Source organism: Chenopodium quinoa, unplaced genomic scaffold, assembly GCF_001683475.1.
Source record: "Chenopodium quinoa cultivar QQ74 unplaced genomic scaffold, ASM168347v1, whole genome shotgun sequence".
In the NCBI taxonomy this organism is placed as follows: Eukaryota; Viridiplantae; Streptophyta; class Magnoliopsida; order Caryophyllales; family Amaranthaceae; genus Chenopodium; species Chenopodium quinoa.
In genome coordinates this window covers 2,261,625-2,283,569 of record NW_018743987.1, presented here as the reverse complement: position 1 = coordinate 2,283,569, position 21,945 = coordinate 2,261,625, and the positions used below count along the sequence as shown (strand labels likewise).

Sequence of the window (21,945 nt, the reverse complement as noted above, 5' to 3'; positions counted from 1 at the left end):
TCTCACCTTACACCAAAAATTATTCTCTTCTCCCTATTTAGCCTAATTTCTAGCCTCCTTATTCTTCCATAATAATTCCCCTAAGTGCTCCAAGGAGTCCATACTTAACCCGAGGTTCCGTCCTTAAACCAAGGCGTGAAAGGTACACATAACTGAGGGCTTGGACCAAATCAACTCTACTTTCTATTCAATTTAATTTAATTTGATTTCTATTTAATTTCTATTTTTGTATTGAAGTTACTAACTATTTATTCATGATGTAGCAATTTAAAGGAACGCGCGGAATGTGAGTAATTAATTAATTTAATTATTTTATTTTAATATTTCTAGTATCATGATTAGGGTTATTTTATATTTGATTTGACTAACGCTATTATTGTTAAATTGCTTCCAATATTAATGTTTATTATATTGTTATTATTGATCACTATATTGCATGTTTAAAGGGAATATGTAATTGAAAATCACGCCTAATAAGATAATTTGGACAACCGGTTTAGGTTCCTTTTTAATCTTGTTATTAAATCAAGTGATCACAATATTTTAGAATTATATGTTGCATTAATATTCAACCAATTTAGCTTAATAATAGTTTGGAGCAAATTGAACCTCTGTATGTATGCCTTTGAGATCGCAGGAATCATTTTTCACTATAAGAATCGAGTAGAGGCCAATACGGGCGAATGTGACTCCATGACTCACTTCGTACCATCATCCCCGATCCTCCTTTCGTAGTTCTAAACCATATGGAGTTAGTAATCTCATGGATTATGAATGGGGTGTAACCTTCACGGGTCAATCGTTGTTGCCTATCGTTGTCCGTTATCGTGGTTGCCTTTTATGATCCGTGAATGGTTTACAAGTTCCTTAAAAACTTGTTGGCGGCTCCCTACTTTCCTTGTCCCTAATCGTATATGTCAATTCCCACTCCCTATGAGTGCCAAGAATATTCATCACATGCTTGAACGTAGGCGCACTTCAAACGACGCCTACAGGGTTACAAGAGTTTCATCTAACTTTTCCAAGTTGGATAGGGAGAGGAGGGGAAGCACATGGAAGTGTGAGTGTTGGGTTCCTCCCGACATGAGGGCAAGGAAGGAGGCTATGAAACGGTCCAAGGCCATGGAGCTTTGTGGTACAGGTGGGGTTGTTAATGGTGAAGTAGTGGAAGATGTGATGCAGCGAGGGAAAAAGACGTCCAAGAAATGTGAATGCGGCGCCATGATGTATGATGGTGTGGATGATGATGGTCTTTGGGTCATTCGGAATTTTAAAAATGAGCATGATAACCATACACCTAATCCTAGTATGGCGAACTTGGTTAAGGAATATCGAATGAAGCATTTCACGTCCAATGTGCGTAGGAACTTACAAAATTATTATGAGGAAGGTCTCCCTATAAGGCAGATTCATGGATGTATGGCTATTGAGACTGGGTTTGATAACCTTCCTAGTGTTAAGGACCTCCAACACGAGATATATAAAGCAAAGAGGCTGATGATGGAATGGGGTGATGCGGCTACTATGATGGCGTACTTTGACCGTATGCAAGCGGATAATCAAAATTTCTATCATGCACATCGACTAGATGAAGATAGTCGTCTCAAGGACGTAATGTGGGTTGGCGCTCGTAGTAGGGTGGCATATCAAGATTTCGACGATGTTGTTTTCTTTGATGCTACTTACCTAACAAACAAGTATGAGCTATCGTTTGCTGATTTTGTAGGAGTAAACCACCACGGACAATCTATATTGTTGGGTTGTGCCCTTGTATCACATGAGGATTGTGACACATACTCTTGGGTTTTTCGGCAGTGGTTGGCTTGTATGGGTAACACACAACCCGGGGCTATTCTAACAGACCAAGCTGCTGCAATGCGCAAGCCATTGGCACAAGTAATGCCCAACGCGCGACATCGTTGGTGCATTTGGCACATCTGGAGGAAAATCCCAGAAAAGCTCGAAAAATGTGAACAGTAAGTATATGTCTGTTGTAAATTCTTCTAAGCAGTCTTTACTGTATCTTTGTTTTGTTTTTGATTTTTAAGTGTTTGTTTTGATATTCTTTGCTCTATTCTTTTCTTTGGTAATCAGATCTACCTTGCTTTATTGTTTGAGGTTATTCTGTGCTTTGTTATTCAGATCTGCCTTTGCATTGTTTGCATCTGGTTGTTGCATCTGTTTGCTTCAGATATGTCTTTACTTGGTTGCTTCTGTTTGTTGTTTATCTGTACTTTGTTGATGTGATAGATAGTGTATCATCTGATATTCATGATTGTAGACACCTAAAAATGTCTCCCCAAAACCAAACCCGTTGATGAACACCTCTCACCGCCATTATTGGTCGAGTAAAGTATTTAATCTTTGGAGTGCTTAAATCCATGTTCTATCCAATATATTTCATGAACCAATCCAATTTCTAGCTCATTTCCCTAAACCATAACGTATTTTCCACTTTACGTGTCCACTGAGAGAAACTGATTTTATGGCTATACAATTTTGATCCAATTATTATTTTTTTGGATAGGCCTTTAAATAAGCTTTCCAACCATATATCATAAGCCCAATTCTGAGCTATAACGAAAAAGATATGAGCAAAACACCAAACTCGGCCTAAAACCGACACCCTTCCACTAAAACGGCCATATCTTAAAATCTACATATTATTTTGACTTGATTCCAATTGGGTTGGAAAGTAAACTTGATAAGTTTTCCAATTATATATTATATGCCTCATTCCAAGTTACGGATCAAAAGTTATGATGGTTTTAAAAACGGGTAAAAACCTGGAATCACCGCGCACAGTGCAATTCCACCGTGTCACGGGAAATTGCACCGTCTGACGGTGGGAATCCCCGTGACACGGTGCCCTTGCTGTGATGCGGGGCTATTCCGTGTCCTATTTGCGTTCTTCGTACCTAAACAACTCCCGCGTCACGGCATTTTCCACCGTGTCACGGGAATTTACACCGTCTAACGGTGGGATTCCCCGTGACACGGAGCTGTTTCCGTGTAATTTCCGCGTCTCCCATACCGTGACACGGTGTACTGTACCATGTCACGGTGGATACTGCCATGTCACGGTATCTGTGCCGTGTCACGGGACATTCCGTGTCTTTTCCGCGTAAAACCTTAACGCGTTTTCCTTCCCGTAACCTAAATATTTCCCGTGTCACGGTACACTTTGCCGTGTCGCGGGATACTTTTTTAGGGTTTTTATCATTTTAGGGTTCCGTGTGCTCCCTCAGCACATTTTCTCTATAAATACCCCCTCATTTCTGATGTACGGGGCACCAATAATCATTCTCTCTCACCTTATACCAAAAATCATTCTCTTCTCCCTCTTTAACTTAATTTCTAGCCTCCTTATTCTTCCATAATAATTGCTCTAAGCACTCCAAGGAATCTATACTTAGCCCGAGGTTCCGTCCTTAAACCAAGGCGTGAAAGGTACAAATAACTGAGGGTTTGGACCAAATCAAGTATAATATTTATTTAATTTAATTTCCATTTACTTTATATTTTTTTTTATTGAAGTTACTAACAGTTTATTCGTGATGTAGCAATTTAAAGGAACGCGCGGAATGTGAGTAATTAATTAATTTAATTACTCTTATTTTATTTTCTTATTGCTAGTATCATGATTAGGTTATTTCATATTTAATTTGACTATTATTGTTGAATAGCTTCCAATATTAATGTTTATTCTATTATTTATTATTATGATCACCATATTGCATGTTTAAAGGGAATATGTAATTGAAAATCACGCCTAATAAGATAATTTGGACAACTGGTTTAGGTTCTTTTTAATCTTGTTATTAATTCAAGTGATCACAAATATTTTAGAATTATGTGTTGCATTAATATTAAACCAATTTAGCTTAATAATAGTTTGGAGCAAATTGAATCTTTGTTTGTATGCCTTTGAGATCGCAGGAATCACTTTTCACTATCAGAATCGAGTAGAGGCCAATAAGGGCGAATGTGACTCCATGACTCACTTCGTACCATCATCCCCGATCCTCCTTTCGTGGTTCCGAACCATATGGAGTTAGTAATCTCATGGATTATGAATGGGGTGTAACCTTCACGGGTCAATCGTTGTTGCCTATCGTTGTCCCTTTATCGTGGTTGCCTTTTATGATCCGTGAACGGTTTACAAGTTCCTTAAAAACTTGTTGGCGGCTCCCTGCTTTCCTTGTCCCTAATCGTATATGTCAATTCCCACTTCCTATGAGTGCCCAGCATATTCACCACATGCTTTTAACGTAGGCGCACTTCGAGCGACGCCTACAATGATGCTTGTCTGCTTTATTAGATTATCGCTTTGAAATTTTTATCAAGGACCATACCTTGTATGGAAGATGGAATTACTGTACTATCCGTGTGAGAGGTTGATATATGGGTGATTAGTTATTAATTAGCTTGCATACCTGAGAGGAACTTGTTTATTTTGTGTCTGTCTACTTTTTGGGTCTGTTTTTTGGAAGCAGAAAGGCAGTTGCAAATGGGTGTTAAGATGAAGTAAGATGGATTATGCCTGCAATAAGTAGTGTTTTTATCCTTTGATCTTAATTCACCAGGAAGCTCTAAATTAAGCAAACTTAAAAGTTTCTTTATGTAGTGCCTCTTCATGTACTGATCCTTGTACTATAACAATTAATTGCCTCTTCTTGTTTATTCAGCTATGCAGATTTTAAGAGCCCACTGAAGACTCTTATTTATGAGAGCTTCACTGTTGATGAATTTGAGAATAGATGGACATCATTAATCAAGCAATACAAACTTGAGGATAATGATTGGTTAACTGACTTGTTTGAGGACAGACATATGTGGGTTCCTGCCTTCATGAAAGAGTACTTTTGGGCTGGCATGAAGACTACGCAGAGGGTCGAAAGCATTAATAGGAATTTTGATGGGTTCGTGAATAGGAAGACAAAGTTGTATGAATTCCCAGAGAAGTACACTAGGTCAATGCAGAGGCGTGTTCGAGCTGAAAATGATGTTGATGCTAGGTGTGCAAAATACGTTCGCAGTTTGATCAGTGGGTTTCAGGTAGAGAGGTTCTTCCAAAAAATTTACACAGATAAAAAGTTCCAGGAGGTTTAGACAGAGTGTACTCGACTAATGCATTGCTATGGGAGGGAAGAGTGTGCGCTTGATGGTGGTATTATCCAGTACTGACTTGAAGACAGGGTCTGGATTATTCCAGAAGGCACGAGCGAGGAAGTCATCACTGATAAGAGGCGTGTCTACTGTGTCCTTTTTAACACCAATACAAAGGATGTCTCTTGTGATTGCCGAAAGTTTGAGACCTTTGGTATCATTTGTAGGCATATAATCCGGGTGTTTGATCAAAATTTTGTTTTTGACATTCCGAGCAAATACATTTTAGACAGGTGGCGCAAAGATGTGGTCAGGAAGCATACTCGTGTCAAGGTTACCTACCACGATCCTTCGAAAGATGTTTATGTTCAAAGCTATAACAAACTGATGCACAAGTTTGAGCCCATATGTGAGGAAGCGTTATCTGTCGATGATAAGGAGACTGTAGACTTGATTGTCAATTCTCTTTAGACGCTACCTTTGGAAGTGAAGAAAAGCTAGGCTAAGTACATTGAAAACAAACCATCTATTCCCACATTGCCCAGAACCCTCCGATTTGAAATTGGATCTAACACCATGCATCAAGGTAATTTTAAATAATTTAGTAACTAAATCAGAACAATCATACACCCACATTTGAGACTATAACCAACATTAAAGCAGGTAATACCCCCAACTCAGTCATCATGCCCACTGAAGAAGTGAATGCAACCGTAGTGAAAGATCCAATATGTAAGAAACCTTCAGGAAGGCCAAAGAGCTAAAAAAATCAACAATCTATTCCCACATTGCCCAAAACCTCCCCAGCTGAAATTGGAATTGATACCATGCATCCAGGTAATTATTGATATAATTATTGATAACTTAATAAACATGTGTAATTTTCCCAGAACCATCTTATATCTTTCAGAGATTGTATCTAACACCCTCAATGCAGGTAATACCCCTAAATCAGAGACTATGCCTAAAGTAGTGAATGCTACTGCCGAAGTTGTGAAAGATCCAATACCTCCAAAGAGACCTCAAGGACAGCCTAAGGGGTCAAGGCTTAAATCCCTTGCTGAGTTATGATACAAGAAGCCACTAGTAAAGCCACAAGTAAGTCATGCATTTCACTCTAGAGTGTCATTGTTGGTTATTTTGTGTTGTGTGGACCTGACATGTTAACTAAGGTGATTAAACTCTGCCAGGCTAAGAGGAAAAAAACAAATGCTCCGCAGCAGCAACAACAAAACACGATTGAGAACTACTATGAGTATGTTGAAGATGCAGGTTTAGTGGATGACAATCACAGAGATGGTGTCGACTGGTCTGAAACATTTTGATTCCTAGGTGGTGACATTTTGATGCTTATGTGGTCTTAAATAGTATTGAATAGGTACTGAAACATTTTGATGCTAAGGTGGTGACACTCTTCACTCTAAAATTCTTATGAGTATTTTGGTTAGGTACTGAAACATTTTGATGTTTGTGATGTATTACTTTGTATGATATTTTGACTTTCATTGTGAAATTGTGTGACTTTTACCATGTCTTAGTGTAGTCTTCTAGTTTGTTTACATTTTAGGTTAGAAATTTACAATTGTATTTGACTCCAAATTGGGCCACCAACTTGAATTTATATTGGGCTTATATTGGAAAATACTCATTATAAGTATTTAGTCTTATTAGTTGGGCTTATATCTTTAGGCTTTAATTTAAGCGAGTTTGTATCCAATTCTTACACGAGTTTGTATTTGGTATTATGATTTGGGGTTCTGTCTTTGGGTTGTGGTGGGTCAGCCGTTTTATGGGTGAAATGAACTCAATTGTCTAGGCCGTTTGAACTTGAATTTACTAACAATGATGATGCATTTCATTTTGCAATTCCTTCTACAATTTATTTGCATAAAACTTATAAGCGTAAACAACCAATCCTAATTGACTTAAACAACCAGTCCTAATTAAGATTAATAATTTACCTGTACATCCAATCCTAATTTACCTAAGCTTCTTTCTTCACTTAAACATCAAATACTTAGACAATCTATTACACCGTGTTCTTGAATCCCCAATAGTATTGTTGAGGGAAGTCGCTTAGTAAAACCATTGCCATGTGCTTGGTGACGGCCAGCATCACAGAACCACCTTCCGACACCGTTTTTGATACACCGTAAACCCCATATGGCTTTAAAAGAGAACATATTAGGCGAGCCATGTGAATTGAAACACGTGTTTCAGTGAGTATCATAAAGTCAGGCATATGCATCTCAATTGCAAAACTGATTAGGGGCGAAAATGTCTCCCTTCCCATCCATGTCACGACAGTTCCACAACATCATCTTTATTCCCCTTCCACAACTGCCGCTCCAAAACTTCTTGTTTTCGTTGGCCACAACCTGTATTTTGACCTCAATTGCCCTGCCATCTAGTAAGCTGGAGAAATGTAATGAACTACTCATGAACACCTTCGAAACTGACATTGGGCATTGAACATTAATCATTTTAAAGTTATTTCTGTAACTAGTGATTTTTATGCAGTGGTCACCAGCTGAAAGGTAACACCTTTCTTTGACATCCGGTATATCCAAAATAGGATCAACCAAACCTAAAATTTCCTTTGGTATTATATGGGGGGAACCACATCCTTTCACCCCACCATGCGTAGGGATAACCCACCTTATAAAATGCTTTAAAGCCTTAGGCAACAAAGCTAGGTCGAACAGATCTGGTAAGTGAACTGGACTGACTTTGTTATCTAGGGTAATGAACACTATATAGCCTTCGTTGTTCTTGATTCCAACGATGTTTTTTGCTGCAGTTGAGGCGTGAATTACGGAAATCGGTACCTAATCATCTTAAAAAGTTCATTAGGTGTTGACTCATTTCAACCAAAAGTAATGATGTGAGTCAACGATTTGACTTTTGATATAAAAAGTTGATGGGTTTAACAAATATCACAGTCAGTAATGATTTGAATTTTCTTAATCATCTTAACTAGTTCATTAGGTGTTGACTCATTTCAACCAAAAGTAATGAGTAATGATGTGTGTTAACGATTTGACTTTTAATATAAAAAGTAGATGGGTTCAATAGATATCACAGTCAGTAATGATTTGACTTTTCCTATTCATCTTAACCAGTTCATTAGGTGTTGACTTATTTCAACCAAAAGTAATGATGTGTGTTAACGATTTGACTTTTGATATAAAAAGTCGATGGGTTCAATAGATATCATAGTCAGTAATGATTTGACTTTTCCTAATCATCTTAACTAGTTCATTAGGTGTTGACTCATTTCAACCAAAAGTAATGATAGGAGTCAACGATTTGACTTTTGATATAAAAGGTCGATGGGTTCAATAGATATCACAATCAGTAATGATTTGACTTTTCCTAATTATTTTAATTAGTTCATTAGGTGTTGACTCATTTCAACCAAAAGTAATGAATAATTATGTGTGTTAACAGTTTGACTTTTGATATAAAAAGTCGATAGGTTTAATAGGTATCACAGTCAGTAATGATTTGACTTTCCTTAATCATCTTAACTAGTTCATTAGGTGTTGAATCATTTCAACCAAAAGTAATGATGTGTGTTAACGATTTGACTTTTGATATAAAAAGTCGATGGGTTCAATAGATATCACAATCAGTAATTATTTAACTTTTCCTAATCATCTTAACTAATTCATTTGGTGCCTATTAATTTCAACCAAAAGTAATGATGTGTGTTAACGATTTGACCTTTAATAAATAACTAGTCCATTGATTGACTGATATCAGAGTTAGTACATGATGTGTTTTAATGTTATGACTTTTGCTGGGATATTCCTTAAACTAATTTATTGATTGACTTATTTCAAGTAAAACAATAGTTCATAATAACGTTTTGACTTTTGCTAAGTCATATGAACTAACTACTTCGTTTAATGACTCATTCCAAATAGATTTAATATGATACGTTGTAATGTTTTGACTTTTGCTAAATCATCTAAACTAGTTCATTCATTTACTTATTTCAAATTAAACAATGGTACTTTTTTTTTTTTACTTTAAATTATTTGAACTAATTAGTCGAACAACGTATATCAAATAGATTAATGATGTGTGTAAACCATTTCAGTAATTGATCAACTGTAACTAACTGATGGTGTATTTAGGTGATTAGACTTTTGATTTATCATCTAAACTAGTTCATTTATTAACCGTTTCCTTAATGAATTGATTTTTTGTTGACTAGATCGTGTTAACCATTTCATTATTGGATCACTTGTCTCCTCCCCAAATTCAAAACCCCAGAGTTGCTTTTATAAAATTCAAATTCTTTTCACTTCAAAATTATTTCGATTTCATTTCCGTACACTACTATAAACTTCATAAGGGCTCTTGTATTTGTATTGTTTAAGACCCTTCCTGCCATATAAAGACAAAACAATTAAATTCCTAGTACGCAAGTAGTTAGGTAACGACAATGCAAATAAGAAGATAATGACTTGTGAAAATATTTCCTGCAGTGGCGTGATTCGGTGGTATCATCTTTTTTTTTATGCTTGTAAAATAATATAAACTAGTAACCTTTTGCATGGCAATGACAGACAATATGTTTTTCGCAAATTAGGCTATTTTTATTTTGCAGTAAACCAAATTTAGATAGCACTACTTATGTGTTAAAAGGTTTCGTATACAAACAAGAAACAATTGTAGCTGTGTGATACGAGTGTTATTTGCAAGTGCCCCATAATCATTTGTTCTTAATTAAATACCAAACGTATTGAAGTGTTAATTGTTTAAGATTGACTAATTTTTGGTATCAATGAATTACCCCAGTTGTGAATCAATTACCCCAAATGTGAATCAATTACCATCACAATTTTATCGTTAAAATCATGTACTATTACTATGTTAATTGGTACCCACCATCATTACTATGTTAATGACAATTTAGGAATAATGAACAATTTATTTATGTAGCATAACTCTAATACATTTTACTTTTATTTAAATTACTAAATACCCTCTCGTCAAATAACAAAAATTTTCTCAAAAAAAAATTATGAAATTTATTTGTTAAAGCATAAATAACAGTAATTTTCATCAAAAAGTACCATTAGGAAAACTCCAAGAAGGTTCATTCATATTCACAAAAAAGAGGGTCTATGCAGTAAATCAGAAAAAAAAAAAGTACATATGATTAAATAGGGTAATATGTTTCTAAAGGCTTGCGGGAATTATATACGAGAGAAGTTTGCTTTCATCAAAAGACCTTGAAGGCCTTTTGGCTAGGCCTTAACATTATAACAATTTTTTAATTTCCTCTACAAATTAATTTCCTCTACATTTTTATTTTAATTTCACAAAATAATTTTCTCTACTAATTAACATTATTCTGAATTAAATTTAAATTTAAACTTTAAATCCTCTTATTAAATCATATACTTCTACTTTCTAGAATGACACACAATTAAACACTTAATATCGTATTCCTAATAAAGGATGACAAGAAATATGAACACTTGAAATAAACACATTGAAATCATATTTATGATTAAATTAAAAAAGACACTAAAATTAATTTTAAAATGCTTTTATCAATTTACCGTATTGAACTTTTGCAATATTTAAATATATATTATTAGATTTATGTCATTAGCAATACAAATCATTGAATAATTACAAATAAGTGTCACCGAAATTGTACCGTATAATTTAGAGGGAAATCACAATGTGGTACACAGAATTGTGCTTTAGTCTAAGCTAATATAACCGTATGTAATGTGGGTGCCATGTCACATGTGAGAATAAACCCTAACTTCATCTTTTAAGGTCACATGCACTATATAAAGATGATAGATGAGATAGCTTAAAGCATACTAAGCTGCCTGAAAACTCTAGCATCGCACACTTGAGAAAAAAAAACCATGCCCACCATACCCATTTTATCCGTTGATCGTCCCTCTCTCAAACGTGAGAGATCGCCTGCTGTTGACATACCTGAGTCTTCTCGAGGTGTTGGTAGACGTCGTCGTCCCGGTATCCCACAACCAAAGGGAAAGGGCAAACAACCCATTTTCATCAAAAGGAGTGAAAGTAATGACTTCATTTCCAACCTATTTGGTCAATATGCTACTGGACCGGGTAGTAATCCTAAGTTTCGCCTCCAATGGCCACTTAAAATTCCTATCAAGGCGAACAAGAATGCTACAGTCAAAAGGGTGCACCATCCTTCAGCTGAGCCCAAAATACCAACTACAGTTGATTTAATGTCCGAGTAGGCTGCTGATGCGGTTGAGGGTGATGAAATACCAAACTTCGACCTCAACGAGGTTTTACCTATTGCTGATGGTAGGGGGTTTGAGTATTCTATAGTACTAAGGAGTCGCACTGCTTGAGATGTTGGTGTCCCGTACAAGATACGTACAGATGAAACCTTCGACTGAATCTACCGTGATTATGCATCTCAGATCGATGTCCATCCAAGTCAGATTAAGGTTTTTATTGGGAGTACATTCATACCCAAAGGCGATGGGGATTGACAGTGGTGATGTTCTTTTCGTGGATGGATTGATAAAGTCGAAATCTTTTACAATTTATATTCAAGTAACTATTTTTTACATCGTCAATTAATTTACTAATTAACGTGTGTAATGGCATGAGGTTTTTATTTTCGACCGTAATATTTACTGTTTGTATCGTTTATTGTACGAATTTAACGGGTAATATACCATGTGAACTAAGCACCTTGTTTTGTTCCTAAACTAAGACCACAATTACATTAAACTCCTAGTTTAATTATTGTTATTATGCTAAAATGATTTAATATGGTTAATAATATGGTTATGTAAAATTAATTATAGTTGTTATGCTAATTCGATTTAATATGGTTTATAATATGGTTATGTAAAATTAATTATAGCTATTATGCTAATTCGGTTTAATATGGTTAATAATATGGTTATGTAAAATTAATTATAGTTGTTATGCTAATTCGATTTAATATGGTTAATAATATGGTTATGTAAAATTAATGTGTAATGTATCTCATATGTAATGTGTCAAATTAGAAATTAAATGGGCTAAGTATGTAATAAAACTATAGAGTTGGTAACAATTAGGGCCCACCGGTATTGTAATGTGGCCCACCGGTATTGATGTAGTCCACTGAATCAACAGTTAAAGTCACTCAATGTGCTTATGTAGATGTTCATTAAGGTAATTTGGTATTACTGGAATTGATATAAGCGTTGTAACTAATTGTGTTTTATGTAAATCGGCCTGGAGTTGTGAACACATACACATGGATCAAGAGGTTCTATGTTAAGAACACTGGACACAGGAAGAAGTCTAAGCTCAGAGTTCAGGGCAAGCTAGACACTCCTCTACGCCGTCTGTTTCACATCTGGGGTGAGAAGTTTGATGTTAATCTAGAGAATTTGATCTTCATGTGTGAGGATAATGTGCTGACCTGTGTTCACACCATAAGGGAAGCTAAGATTCTGAATTATGACAAAGTGGTTGTTGGCCCTAACTTGATGGAGTGAAGAAGATTGAATGAGTTGGGATTTGGAGCTGAGTTTGTTAGTAGTTTTATTAGTATTGTCTCTCTCTAATCTAAATAGCACCACACCTTTTGTTTGTAATATATCGTGGGACTAATTAGTTAAGTAGCTTTGGAATGGAAAATTAAAAGTCACACCTTTTGCTATATTTAGCTCATTGATGTGTTGATGATGCTATGGTTAGTGTCATTTTATTTTGAGAACTTGAACATTGGAATGTTAATGTGCTGATGATGCTACGCTATGATATCCAACAATGGTTATTGTGATTTCGTTTTGAGAACTTGAAGATTTGAATTGTTAATGGAACTTTATGTTTATCAAGTATGCAGTTACTTTGTGATTTGAGATCTAGGTATGTTAATTAAGTTGATATACGGCAATTTGATAACCATTTTTGTTGGAATTTGATTTGATAATCATTTTCATTGGAATTTGATTTGAAAAGTTGGTATACGGCGATTTGAAAAGTTGATATACGACATTTGAAAAGTTAGTCGGAAGCCTAATATCGTTCAATTTGAGAATGTTTAAGGTAATTGATGGGAAATAAACATGAAATGTGTAACTTAATATTTGAAAAAGTTTTTTTTTTTTTTTTTTTTGGAAAATAAGAGAAATTTTATTACCAAAAGGAAAAGTTACAACTTATAAAAGCTAAGTTATAACAAACACCAAACCCCACAAGACCTAAAAAACAGGCCAACCAACACCAAACAGTTCAAGCTCAATCTCTTGCCACCTTCTAGGAAGGGTTCAGGAGAAAGAGACAAGAACATCCTGAGCACAAGCTTCCAGCCACCTTTTAGGAAGGGTTCTGGAAACAAGGCCCAAGAACTCAAAGACAAGCACAGAGCAACAACAATAAACACCACCCCTGCAAAGTGCAAAAAGCAAACCTCCACCTAGACTCAGTTGCAAAAGCAACATGACTAGACAAAAGAGGGTAATGCATCATCTCAGGTAAAGCAACAAGACAAAGCACCAGATTTCAACATTAGAAACACTGACTTGCCACAACTACAACCTGAAATAGCACCTAAAACCAGCAAAATCAGTAAGAAAAAATCAGCAACAACAACACATACAACAACAGAACAGTGCAGCAACACACAACAGAACAGTACAGCAACACAGACATTAGCAGTGCAGTTCAGCAACTCAGCAACTGCTGAAACAGCAGCCAGCAACATCACCAGCAGCAGCAGCTGCTGATCAGAACAACAGCCCTCACCAGAACCAGCTGCTGACCAGCAGTAGAGCAGACAACCAGCAGAGCAACCAGCAACAGCAACAGCAGCAGTACAGCAGGGCAGGCAGCCAGCAGCAGAAAACAATAGAAACAGTTGAAGCCAGCAGCAGCAACACACCCCCCAGCACAACCAGCAGCTGACCAGAACAGTACCAAAGCAGACAGCACAACAAATCAGTGAGCAACAGCAAAAGAGACAGCAACAACAGCTGAATTTCAGCAACAACAATAGAACAGAAGCTACAACAGAAACCAGCATCAAATAAAGAGCCACAAGAGCAACAAAAACAAGCCAGCAACGGCAACAACCCCAAAAACCAGAAACCAGAACTCAGAAGTTAGGAATCAGAAATCAGCAAGAACCGGCAACAGCATCAGAAGACCAGAAAAGCTGAAGCAGCTTCTAAACAATCAAATATTTGCTTCCCGCTGGGATACTATATACTAAATGAAAGACAATATCCCTAACTAGAGCATCAACAGATTTGCAACAACCGGTAAACAAGACTGCATTCCTCTGAATCCAAATACCATAAACTATTTCAGTGAAGGCTACATGGATCACTTTGTTTTTCAATCTGGAACTTCTGCAGATTTTCTTCAGCCAATCAATCTCATCACTAAACTGCTGAACAGGCTTGGAAACATGTAAGATACCCAACATCTTGTTCCAAACCTGTCTAGAGTATTCACAATCAAAGAATAAGTGTTGAACACTTTCATTACTATTCAAGCACAACAAACACCTTGGATCACAAGAAATGTGCCATTGGAGCAACCTATCCTTAGTGACAAGCCTATTCCACAAAGCTGGCCACAAGATAAAAACACTTTTAGGAGTTGCTAAGTTATGACAAATAACTCTCTTCCAAGGAACCTTAGGGACTTGAGGTCTAATAGCAGCATAAAGCTTCTTGATTTTCACTTTGTTGCCCTGTATGAAACCATCCCATCCCCCTTGATCATTCACAACATCTCTACAACTCAGAATCTTCTTCAAAAACAAAGAGCATTTAGCAGGGGTAGGGGTGGTCCAACAATCTTTATGCTTGAAATAATAGAAATGGACCCACTTAACCCAAAGATTATCAGCCTTGTGAGCAATATCCCAAACTAACTTAGTGACAGCTGCTTTATTCCATTCAGGAAGAGAAAGCAAGTTCCAGCCACCACAAACTTTAGGGAGATAGACATTATTCCAAGCAACCAAAGATTTTTTAGCAGGGGTAGAGGATCTAGTCCAAAGAAAGCACCTGAATCTAGCCTCAACCTCTTTCAAAATTTTCTTTGGCAAGATAAAAATTTAAGCCCAATATGTCTGAATACCAAACAACACACTCTTCACCAACTGAAGCCTCCCAGCATAAGACAAGTGTTTAGCCATCCACCCTTGGATTCTAGCAGTCACCTTCTCCACCAAAGGCCTACACTGAGCAATAGTAAGCTTCTTGGAAGAGAGAGGGACCCCAAGATACCTAAAAGGGATAGTACCTTAGGAAACACCAAGAAGCTCCCTCAGCTCTGTCTGAACATCTACAGAAACTCCTCCAAAATAGACTTCACTTTTATCAAGATTAGCAGAAAGCCCAGAGGCACCCAAGAATTTCAAGAAGGCTTGGAAGAGGAGCTTAACAGAAACACTATCAGCTCTTGAAAACATCAATAAATCATCAGCAAACATCATATGAGTTAGGTTTAACTTTTCACATCTAGGATGGAAGTTAAAATCAGGAGTTAACCTAAGCTCATCAAGGCATCTGGAGAGGTATTCCATACCAATAGCAAAAAGAAAGGGAGACATAGGGTCACCTTGTCTTAAACCTTTCTTAGCTTCAAAGGGAGGGGCAGGAAAACCATTAATAAGAAATAGAATAAGAGACAGAAGTAAGACAAGTCTAGATCCAGCTAACAAATCTCTGAGGGAAACCAAGCTCCTGCATAACAGTGATCAAGAATCCCCACTCAACTGAATCATAGGCTTTCTTCAAATCCACCTTAACCATGCATCTAGGAGAGATAAATTTGTGATCATAGCCTTTGATCAATTCAGTTGCAAGAAGGATATTGTCACCAATGTGCTTTCCTGGAATGAACCCTGCTTGAGCATCATCAATCACCTCACCAATGATAGCAGCGAGTCTAGCAGTTATGACCTTAGAGATGAGCTTATAAACCACAGTGCAACATGCTATAGGTCTAAAATCCTTAACATGGGAAGCATTAGGGATTTTAGGAACAAGAGTGATAGTTGTGCAATTCCATTGCTTAGGCAAGGTCCCTTTAGTAAAGAAATCAATAACACTAGCATAAATATCATCTTTCACAATATGCCAAGCTCTCTTAAAGAAGAAGGAGTTAAAGCCATCAATACTAGGAGCTTTAGTGTTATCAATTCCCTTAAGGGCAGCATCAATTTCAGCATGAGAAATAGGCCTAATGAGATAACTCTGAGCAACAGAGCTAAGCTGTTTACCCCTCCTCATAGTAACAAGGTCAACAGCAGGGAGCCAAGGAGCCTGAGTCCCTAAAAGAGACTTATAGAAGGAGATAATTTCATGAGAAATAGCATCCGGATCCTTGAGCAACACCTGATTAGAGTCAAAGAGTCAATTCTATTCCTTGCTTGTCTATTCTTCATCACAGAGAAGAAATAATGAGAATTGCCATCTCCAAGCTTAATCCAATTGATCCTAGATTTTTGTTTGAAGATGCTTTCCTGAATATCATTCCAGTGTTTAAAAACCTTAATAGCATCAGATTCATTAGCATATAAATCCAAATCATCAGGATTTTGAGCCATTAAGTTCTGAATTCCAGAAAGCTCAACATTAGCTTGATCAATCTTTTCCTCAATGTTGCCAAACTGCTTGCTACTAAGAGACTTGATACTAGACTTCACAGAATTAAGTTTCTACCAAACAGAACTACCAGAACTCCAAGCCTGAGAAACAGTATCAAGGAAATTAGGGTGATCAGCAATACAGTTTAGAAACCTGAAAGGTCTACCTTTCCCAGCAGGGGCAGAGCATACATCCAGCAGAACTGGACTATGATCAGATAAAGAGGGGGGGAGATAGACAGTCTCAACATGCCCATGAGAGGCCAGCCAAGCTTGGTTACCAAAGACTCTATCAATCCTAGAGAGAGTTCTAGGACCAGTGTGAGCCTTATTTGACCAAGAGTAGAAGGCTTCTTTGCTTTGATCTCAGTGAGGTCCAAATCATCAACCAGACTCTGGAAATCTCTAGTCTCATAATCAGTAACATTATTACCATAAAGCCTATCTGAAGTATGAAGAACAGAGTTATAGTCACCAGCACAAAGCCAAGGAGAATGCTGAATAGAGATGCTTCTAATTCCTTCCCACAAAGGAAGTCTATCATGAATGGAGTGAAACCCATAGACAACAGTGAGATGAATTTGAGTAGAGAGGTCCTTAGAAGAGACACTACAATGAATGAACTGTTCATGAACCTTCAAGACATTAACAGTTACTCTATCTGCATTCCAACCAAGCCAGATCCTCCCTTTGGGAGAATGATCATAATTGCACATCCAAAGCCAAGAAGAGCCAAACTTCCTCTGATAAGTGAGAACATTTTTCAATTTGATTTTTATTTCAAGAAGACCAACAACATCAACTGCATGGGAATGAAGCAACCTCTTTACAGAGGCAACTTTGCCAGGGTCATTCAGGCCCCTAACATTCCAAATAGAGTAAATCATGACACCAAAGGGGGATTAACCTCACCCCCGCTTGGATTTATAGTGAAACCACCTACACCATCCATTTCATTTGCAAATAAAGCAACAAAAGCATTAGAGGTAGAGGCAGGCTGATGAACTCTAGTTTGCTGCCTTTTTGTCTTCCTTCTAACTATTCTCCACCCCTCATCTGAATTTTGAGAAGTATGGACCTGTGGAGTAATGACAGATTTTCCATGAACAGAAGCATCAACATCAACAACGGGAGCAGGAGCTTGGCTAGGCTTAGGAACCCAGGCCTGCTTTTGCTTAGGAGCAACAGGAGCTGGCTGCTTAAGAACCTGCTTAGGCTTAGCAACAGCAGGTTTAATAGAGCAATCATGACCAACCTTGTTGCACTTAGAACAAAAAGGTGGGGCCCACTCATACACTACCTTGAGCTCCAATAGTTCCTTTAAAGGTCTCTCAACCAAGACAGAGTTAGGCATAGGCTTTGTAACATCAATTTCAATTAGGACCCTAGCAAAAGACACTCCAAGTTGTCTAGTAGTACACTCATCAGCACAAATTGGCACTCCAAGCAAACTACCAATGCGGCTAAGAGTGTCAGATCCCCAGCAATTAAGTGGGAGATTAGGAAACTTAACCCAGAGAGGAACAGTTCTAAGAATTTCAGCATTAAAGTCAAATTTAGGACACCAAGGCTTCACTATTGCTGGTTTCCCAAGGAACATATGAGGACCAGAACAGAGTATAATATCTTTATCATCACTAGAACATAAATTAATGATAAAGTACCCATCATCATGCCAATAAACATCTGGTTTTTGCATATCACTCCATTGTTGAGCAAAAAATCGAAGAACAGCAGCAATAGTAGGGTAAAAGCCAACCACGAAAACTAAAGCATTAGACCATTTTTGATTACCTGCTTCAAGCTCGGATTCCTGTAGTTCAGCAATTTGCTTCCCTTCTTGGATTTTCGGAGCAACAAAAGACAAAGAAGCTCCTTTGGCAGCCAAATTCCCAGTGAAAGGAGTAGCCCGATCCTCACTGTGCTTGTGCATATTCTGTTCCAGAGAAGGTGAAGGATGACGAGGATGAATTATTGGCTCAGATCGTTGCTCAGATCAACCAGCAACCAATGGAATAGTAAACCTAGAAACCCTAGGTACTGTTAATATTTGAAAAAGTAATTAGACATGAAATAAACATGAAGTTAGTGTGTAATGTAAAATTTAAAAATATTTACGAATTGGATAAGATAAGACTTTAAAATGATATTAGTTGTTCATTTAGCCATTTATTGAATGATTTGTGTTTATGTAATTGTGTTTTAGCACAAACGACCATTGGACCGTCATTAGCATGTGTACATAGTTTTGGATCAGGCTACATTGGCTCAACATAGAAATTAAAATGTTCAATGACAAATAAAAAATCCTGGTACTTAGAGGCCCAAGATTGTAGTTGTAATGAGGCCCCTTTCATTACGAGGCCCCTTTCATTACGGCCTCTTTCATTATTAGGAGAAGTTTGGCTCTAAAAAGAACCTATATCTATCTTTACAATTATAACAACACTGAGCATCTCCTTAATTTTCTATATCGTACAAATTACAATAACAACATTATGAACTAGACTTGGCAATCTTGACCCAAACCCGATGACCTGACCCATGACCCGAAATTGACCAGAAACCCGAATTAACCCGACCCGACCCATACCCGACCCGAAGTGGAACTGACCCGACCTTGACCCAAAACCTGAAATGACCCGACCCGACTCGAGATGACCCGACCTGAAGTTGTCCCGAGACCCGAAACGACCCGTCCAGAAGTTGACCCGAGACCCGAAGTTGACCCGACCCGAAAATGACCCGACCTTTAACTTCTTTTAGTAAATAATTGTATAAGTTATAAAAAGTTTATATTAGTAAATTATACATTAAAATAGACCCAACAACATCTTACATGACTACGTTGACTTTCATATAATAGCTAAAAAGACGGTCAAAGTGAGATGTGTAAATAGTGCAAAAATGTCAAATCGTTAAGTGTAATTTGGGACGGAGAGAGTATAAGAATAATTCAAAGAAATTATTACAACAATGACAATGATAATAAGAGTACGTATTAAAACTAAGATCAATAAGAGAGTGAGGTATAACTCAATTAGTTAGAGCATCCCTATTAGTTTCAGGAGATCCTGAAAGTGATTCTCAATCTAAACACAAAAAAAAAAGGTTAATATAAGTCAAACAATTACTATATTCCATGAAAAAATAGCCTTAATAAATATAGTGAGTTTTTCGTCAATAAATATATATATATATATATATATACACGAATATGACTCGACTCGAAGTTGACCCGACCCGAACTCGACCCAAAGTGTTGACCCGATACCCGATCCGACCCGATTATCAGTCGACCCGAAATGACCCGACCCGAACTTGACCCGATAATCTTTTGACCCGAACTTGACCCGACTCAAAATGACCCGACCCATACCCGACCTGAATGACCCATTTTTCCAAGTCTATTATGAACTAGGCAAATAAGGGAGAACATAAGTGTACCCTTATTATTACAATAACAGTGGTTGCATTTGAGGAAAAGGCCATTTATTTTGGATATTCAGATACCAGCTTCGGGTAGTTTATTTAAGTCATGGCAACTCATATCAATTGTTTGTAACATCGAATTACCCCTCTTAACAATATTGGCGGCAACACGGCTTCGAAAACCCTTCCTACCCTTGATCCTATAACATACAATCCTAAGAACCTATACGAGGAGGACGTAGATATATGAGATCAATGCATACCATAACACATTAAAACAAACTGCCATCTTTTGACCACAACACCTTTGATTTCCCATCAGGTTCATTACTATCTCTTGCTTCACATGGATGCGTCTCACCGTATGAAACATCCACTGTCTATGTACACCAAATCAAATTTGATTTAGTTTAAACATCTACGGCCCTATGAAAATTAACAAGGTAGTTCTGTCAATGCGTACCCCAATTTGTCCAAAGTCACCCCTGTTTGGGAGACTATCTTCTCTAACAGCCTTACGTATCTCTTCCACATTCCAAACATCCACCCTCGGGAAATAACCCCACTACACAGGAAATCTATTCAACTAGGGGTGTCAATCGGGTTTTCGGTTCAGTTTTGGGTTCGATTTATCAGTTTTCATTTTGTAACGGGTCGGTTTTTAACGGGTTGGAATTATTAACGGGTCAGTTCAGGAAGGTTTTAAATAATTTCGGGTCGGGTCGGTTTGGTTTATTTTTATTACATTTTCTTTTCGGGTCGGATTTTAATCGGGTCGGGTTATAATTGGTTCGGGTCATAATCGGTTCAGGTTATATTCGGTCGGTTTAAAACGAGGTTTATCAGTTTAAAGCGGGTTTTGGGTCAACACATATCGGGGCGGGTTGTAATCGGTTCGGGCTGTAATCGGTTCGAGTTGAAGTTAGTCGGTTTGACAACTAGTTTTGCCAGTTTTAAACGGGTTTCGTTAACATATATCGTCAAGTATATCTTCAATATTCTTTAATTAGTTATTCCAGTAGATCATACGGTGTATTAATTAGTTGTTTAACTTTATGTCCCTTTTTTGTATAATGATTTGAAGGATCAAATAATAATAAAAAATCTAGAGTTAGCTTTTGATTTAGATTTTTGATTTTTTTTAATGCAATATAGTGTTCCATAAGCCATTACTCGTTAGGGGACGATAATATTGTAGCATAAGAGTTTCAATGACATCAAAATTCCAAACCTTTTCAATATAAATACTTTATAATTCAAATTAAACCCTTTTGTTTTACTATTGATAAAATGTACCCAAAAAAAAAAGAAAAAAAATTCTACGGTCATAACGGGTTATGGACTAACGGATTATAAACGGTTTGGTTTTAATCGGTTACGGTTTGTAAACAGTTCGATTATAACTTATTACGGGTCATAAACGGTTCAATCCTAACCAGTTACAGGTTGTAAATGATTTGGGTTTATCAGGTTTTTGTCGGGTTTAAACGGTTTCGGTTTACAATGGGTCGGGTTGCTATCGGGTTCAAAAGTACACGGTTCGAGTTATTCTCGATTTCGGGTTGTATCAGTTCTACTTGATATCGGGTACGGTTCACTAACAGTTCTCAAATATTCAGATCGGTTCAGTTTCAGTTTTTTAAAAATCAGGTCGGGTCGGTTTACGGTTTTAAAATAACATGTTCTTAGCGGTTCGGTTTCTTTTCATAACAGTTCAAAACAGTTTGGATTCACTAGTTCGGGTTGGTTTTTGATAGCTCTATATTCAACTGATC

At 37.1% G+C, this 21,945-nt stretch overlaps 2 protein-coding genes and 1 long non-coding RNA gene across 3 annotated transcripts; 2 read left to right on the top strand and 1 right to left on the bottom strand.

The window, feature by feature from the left end:
* The first annotated feature begins 1,083 nt into the window (after positions 1–1,083).
* LOC110690174 (protein FAR-RED IMPAIRED RESPONSE 1-like) lies at positions 1,084–2,242 on the top strand. Its single transcript, XM_021867006.1, has 2 exons — positions 1,084–1,976; positions 2,143–2,242. Exons 1-2 carry the CDS (start codon positions 1,084–1,086, stop codon positions 2,240–2,242), a joined length of 993 nt encoding a protein of 330 aa, XP_021722698.1.
* Positions 2,243–4,233: 1,991 nt separating this feature from the next.
* Positions 4,234–6,770, top strand: LOC110690140. Its single transcript, XR_002505023.1, has 4 exons — positions 4,234–5,695; positions 5,773–5,946; positions 6,047–6,207; positions 6,300–6,770. It is a non-coding gene; the product is annotated as an uncharacterized LOC110690140 (long non-coding RNA).
* Positions 6,771–15,794: 9,024 nt separating this feature from the next.
* Positions 15,795–17,625, bottom strand: LOC110690173. Its single transcript, XM_021867005.1, has 3 exons — positions 16,906–17,625; positions 16,564–16,810; positions 15,795–16,423 (listed from the first exon to the last, which is right to left on the bottom strand). The coding sequence occupies exons 1-3, from the start codon at positions 17,623–17,625 to the stop codon at positions 15,795–15,797; spliced, it is 1,596 nt and encodes a 531-aa protein (XP_021722697.1).
* Between the last annotated feature and the right edge of the window lie 4,320 nt (positions 17,626–21,945).

What these genes read in the sequence shown, in the direction of transcription:
- LOC110690174 (XM_021867006.1), top strand. Translation starts at nt 1,084, where the DNA reads ATGAGGGCAAGGAAGGAGGCTATGAAACGGTCCAAGGCCATGGAGCTT. An exon ending in AAGCTCGAAAAATGTGAACA is followed by an intron (nt 1,977 to 2,142) that starts GTAAGTATATGT and finishes TTTGTTATTCAG; the next exon opens with ATCTGCCTTTGCATTGTTTG.
- LOC110690173 (XM_021867005.1), bottom strand. Translation starts at nt 17,625, where the DNA reads ATGATTTACTCTATTTGGAATGTTAGGGGCCTGAATGACCCTGGCAAA. An exon ending in CTCTGCCCCTGCTGGGAAAG is followed by an intron (nt 16,811 to 16,905) that starts GTAGACCTTTCA and finishes TCTGTTTGGTAG; the next exon opens with AAACTTAATTCTGTGAAGTC. An exon ending in TTGGATTAAGCTTGGAGATG is followed by an intron (nt 16,424 to 16,563) that starts GCAATTCTCATT and finishes AGTCTCTTTTAG; the next exon opens with GGACTCAGGCTCCTTGGCTC.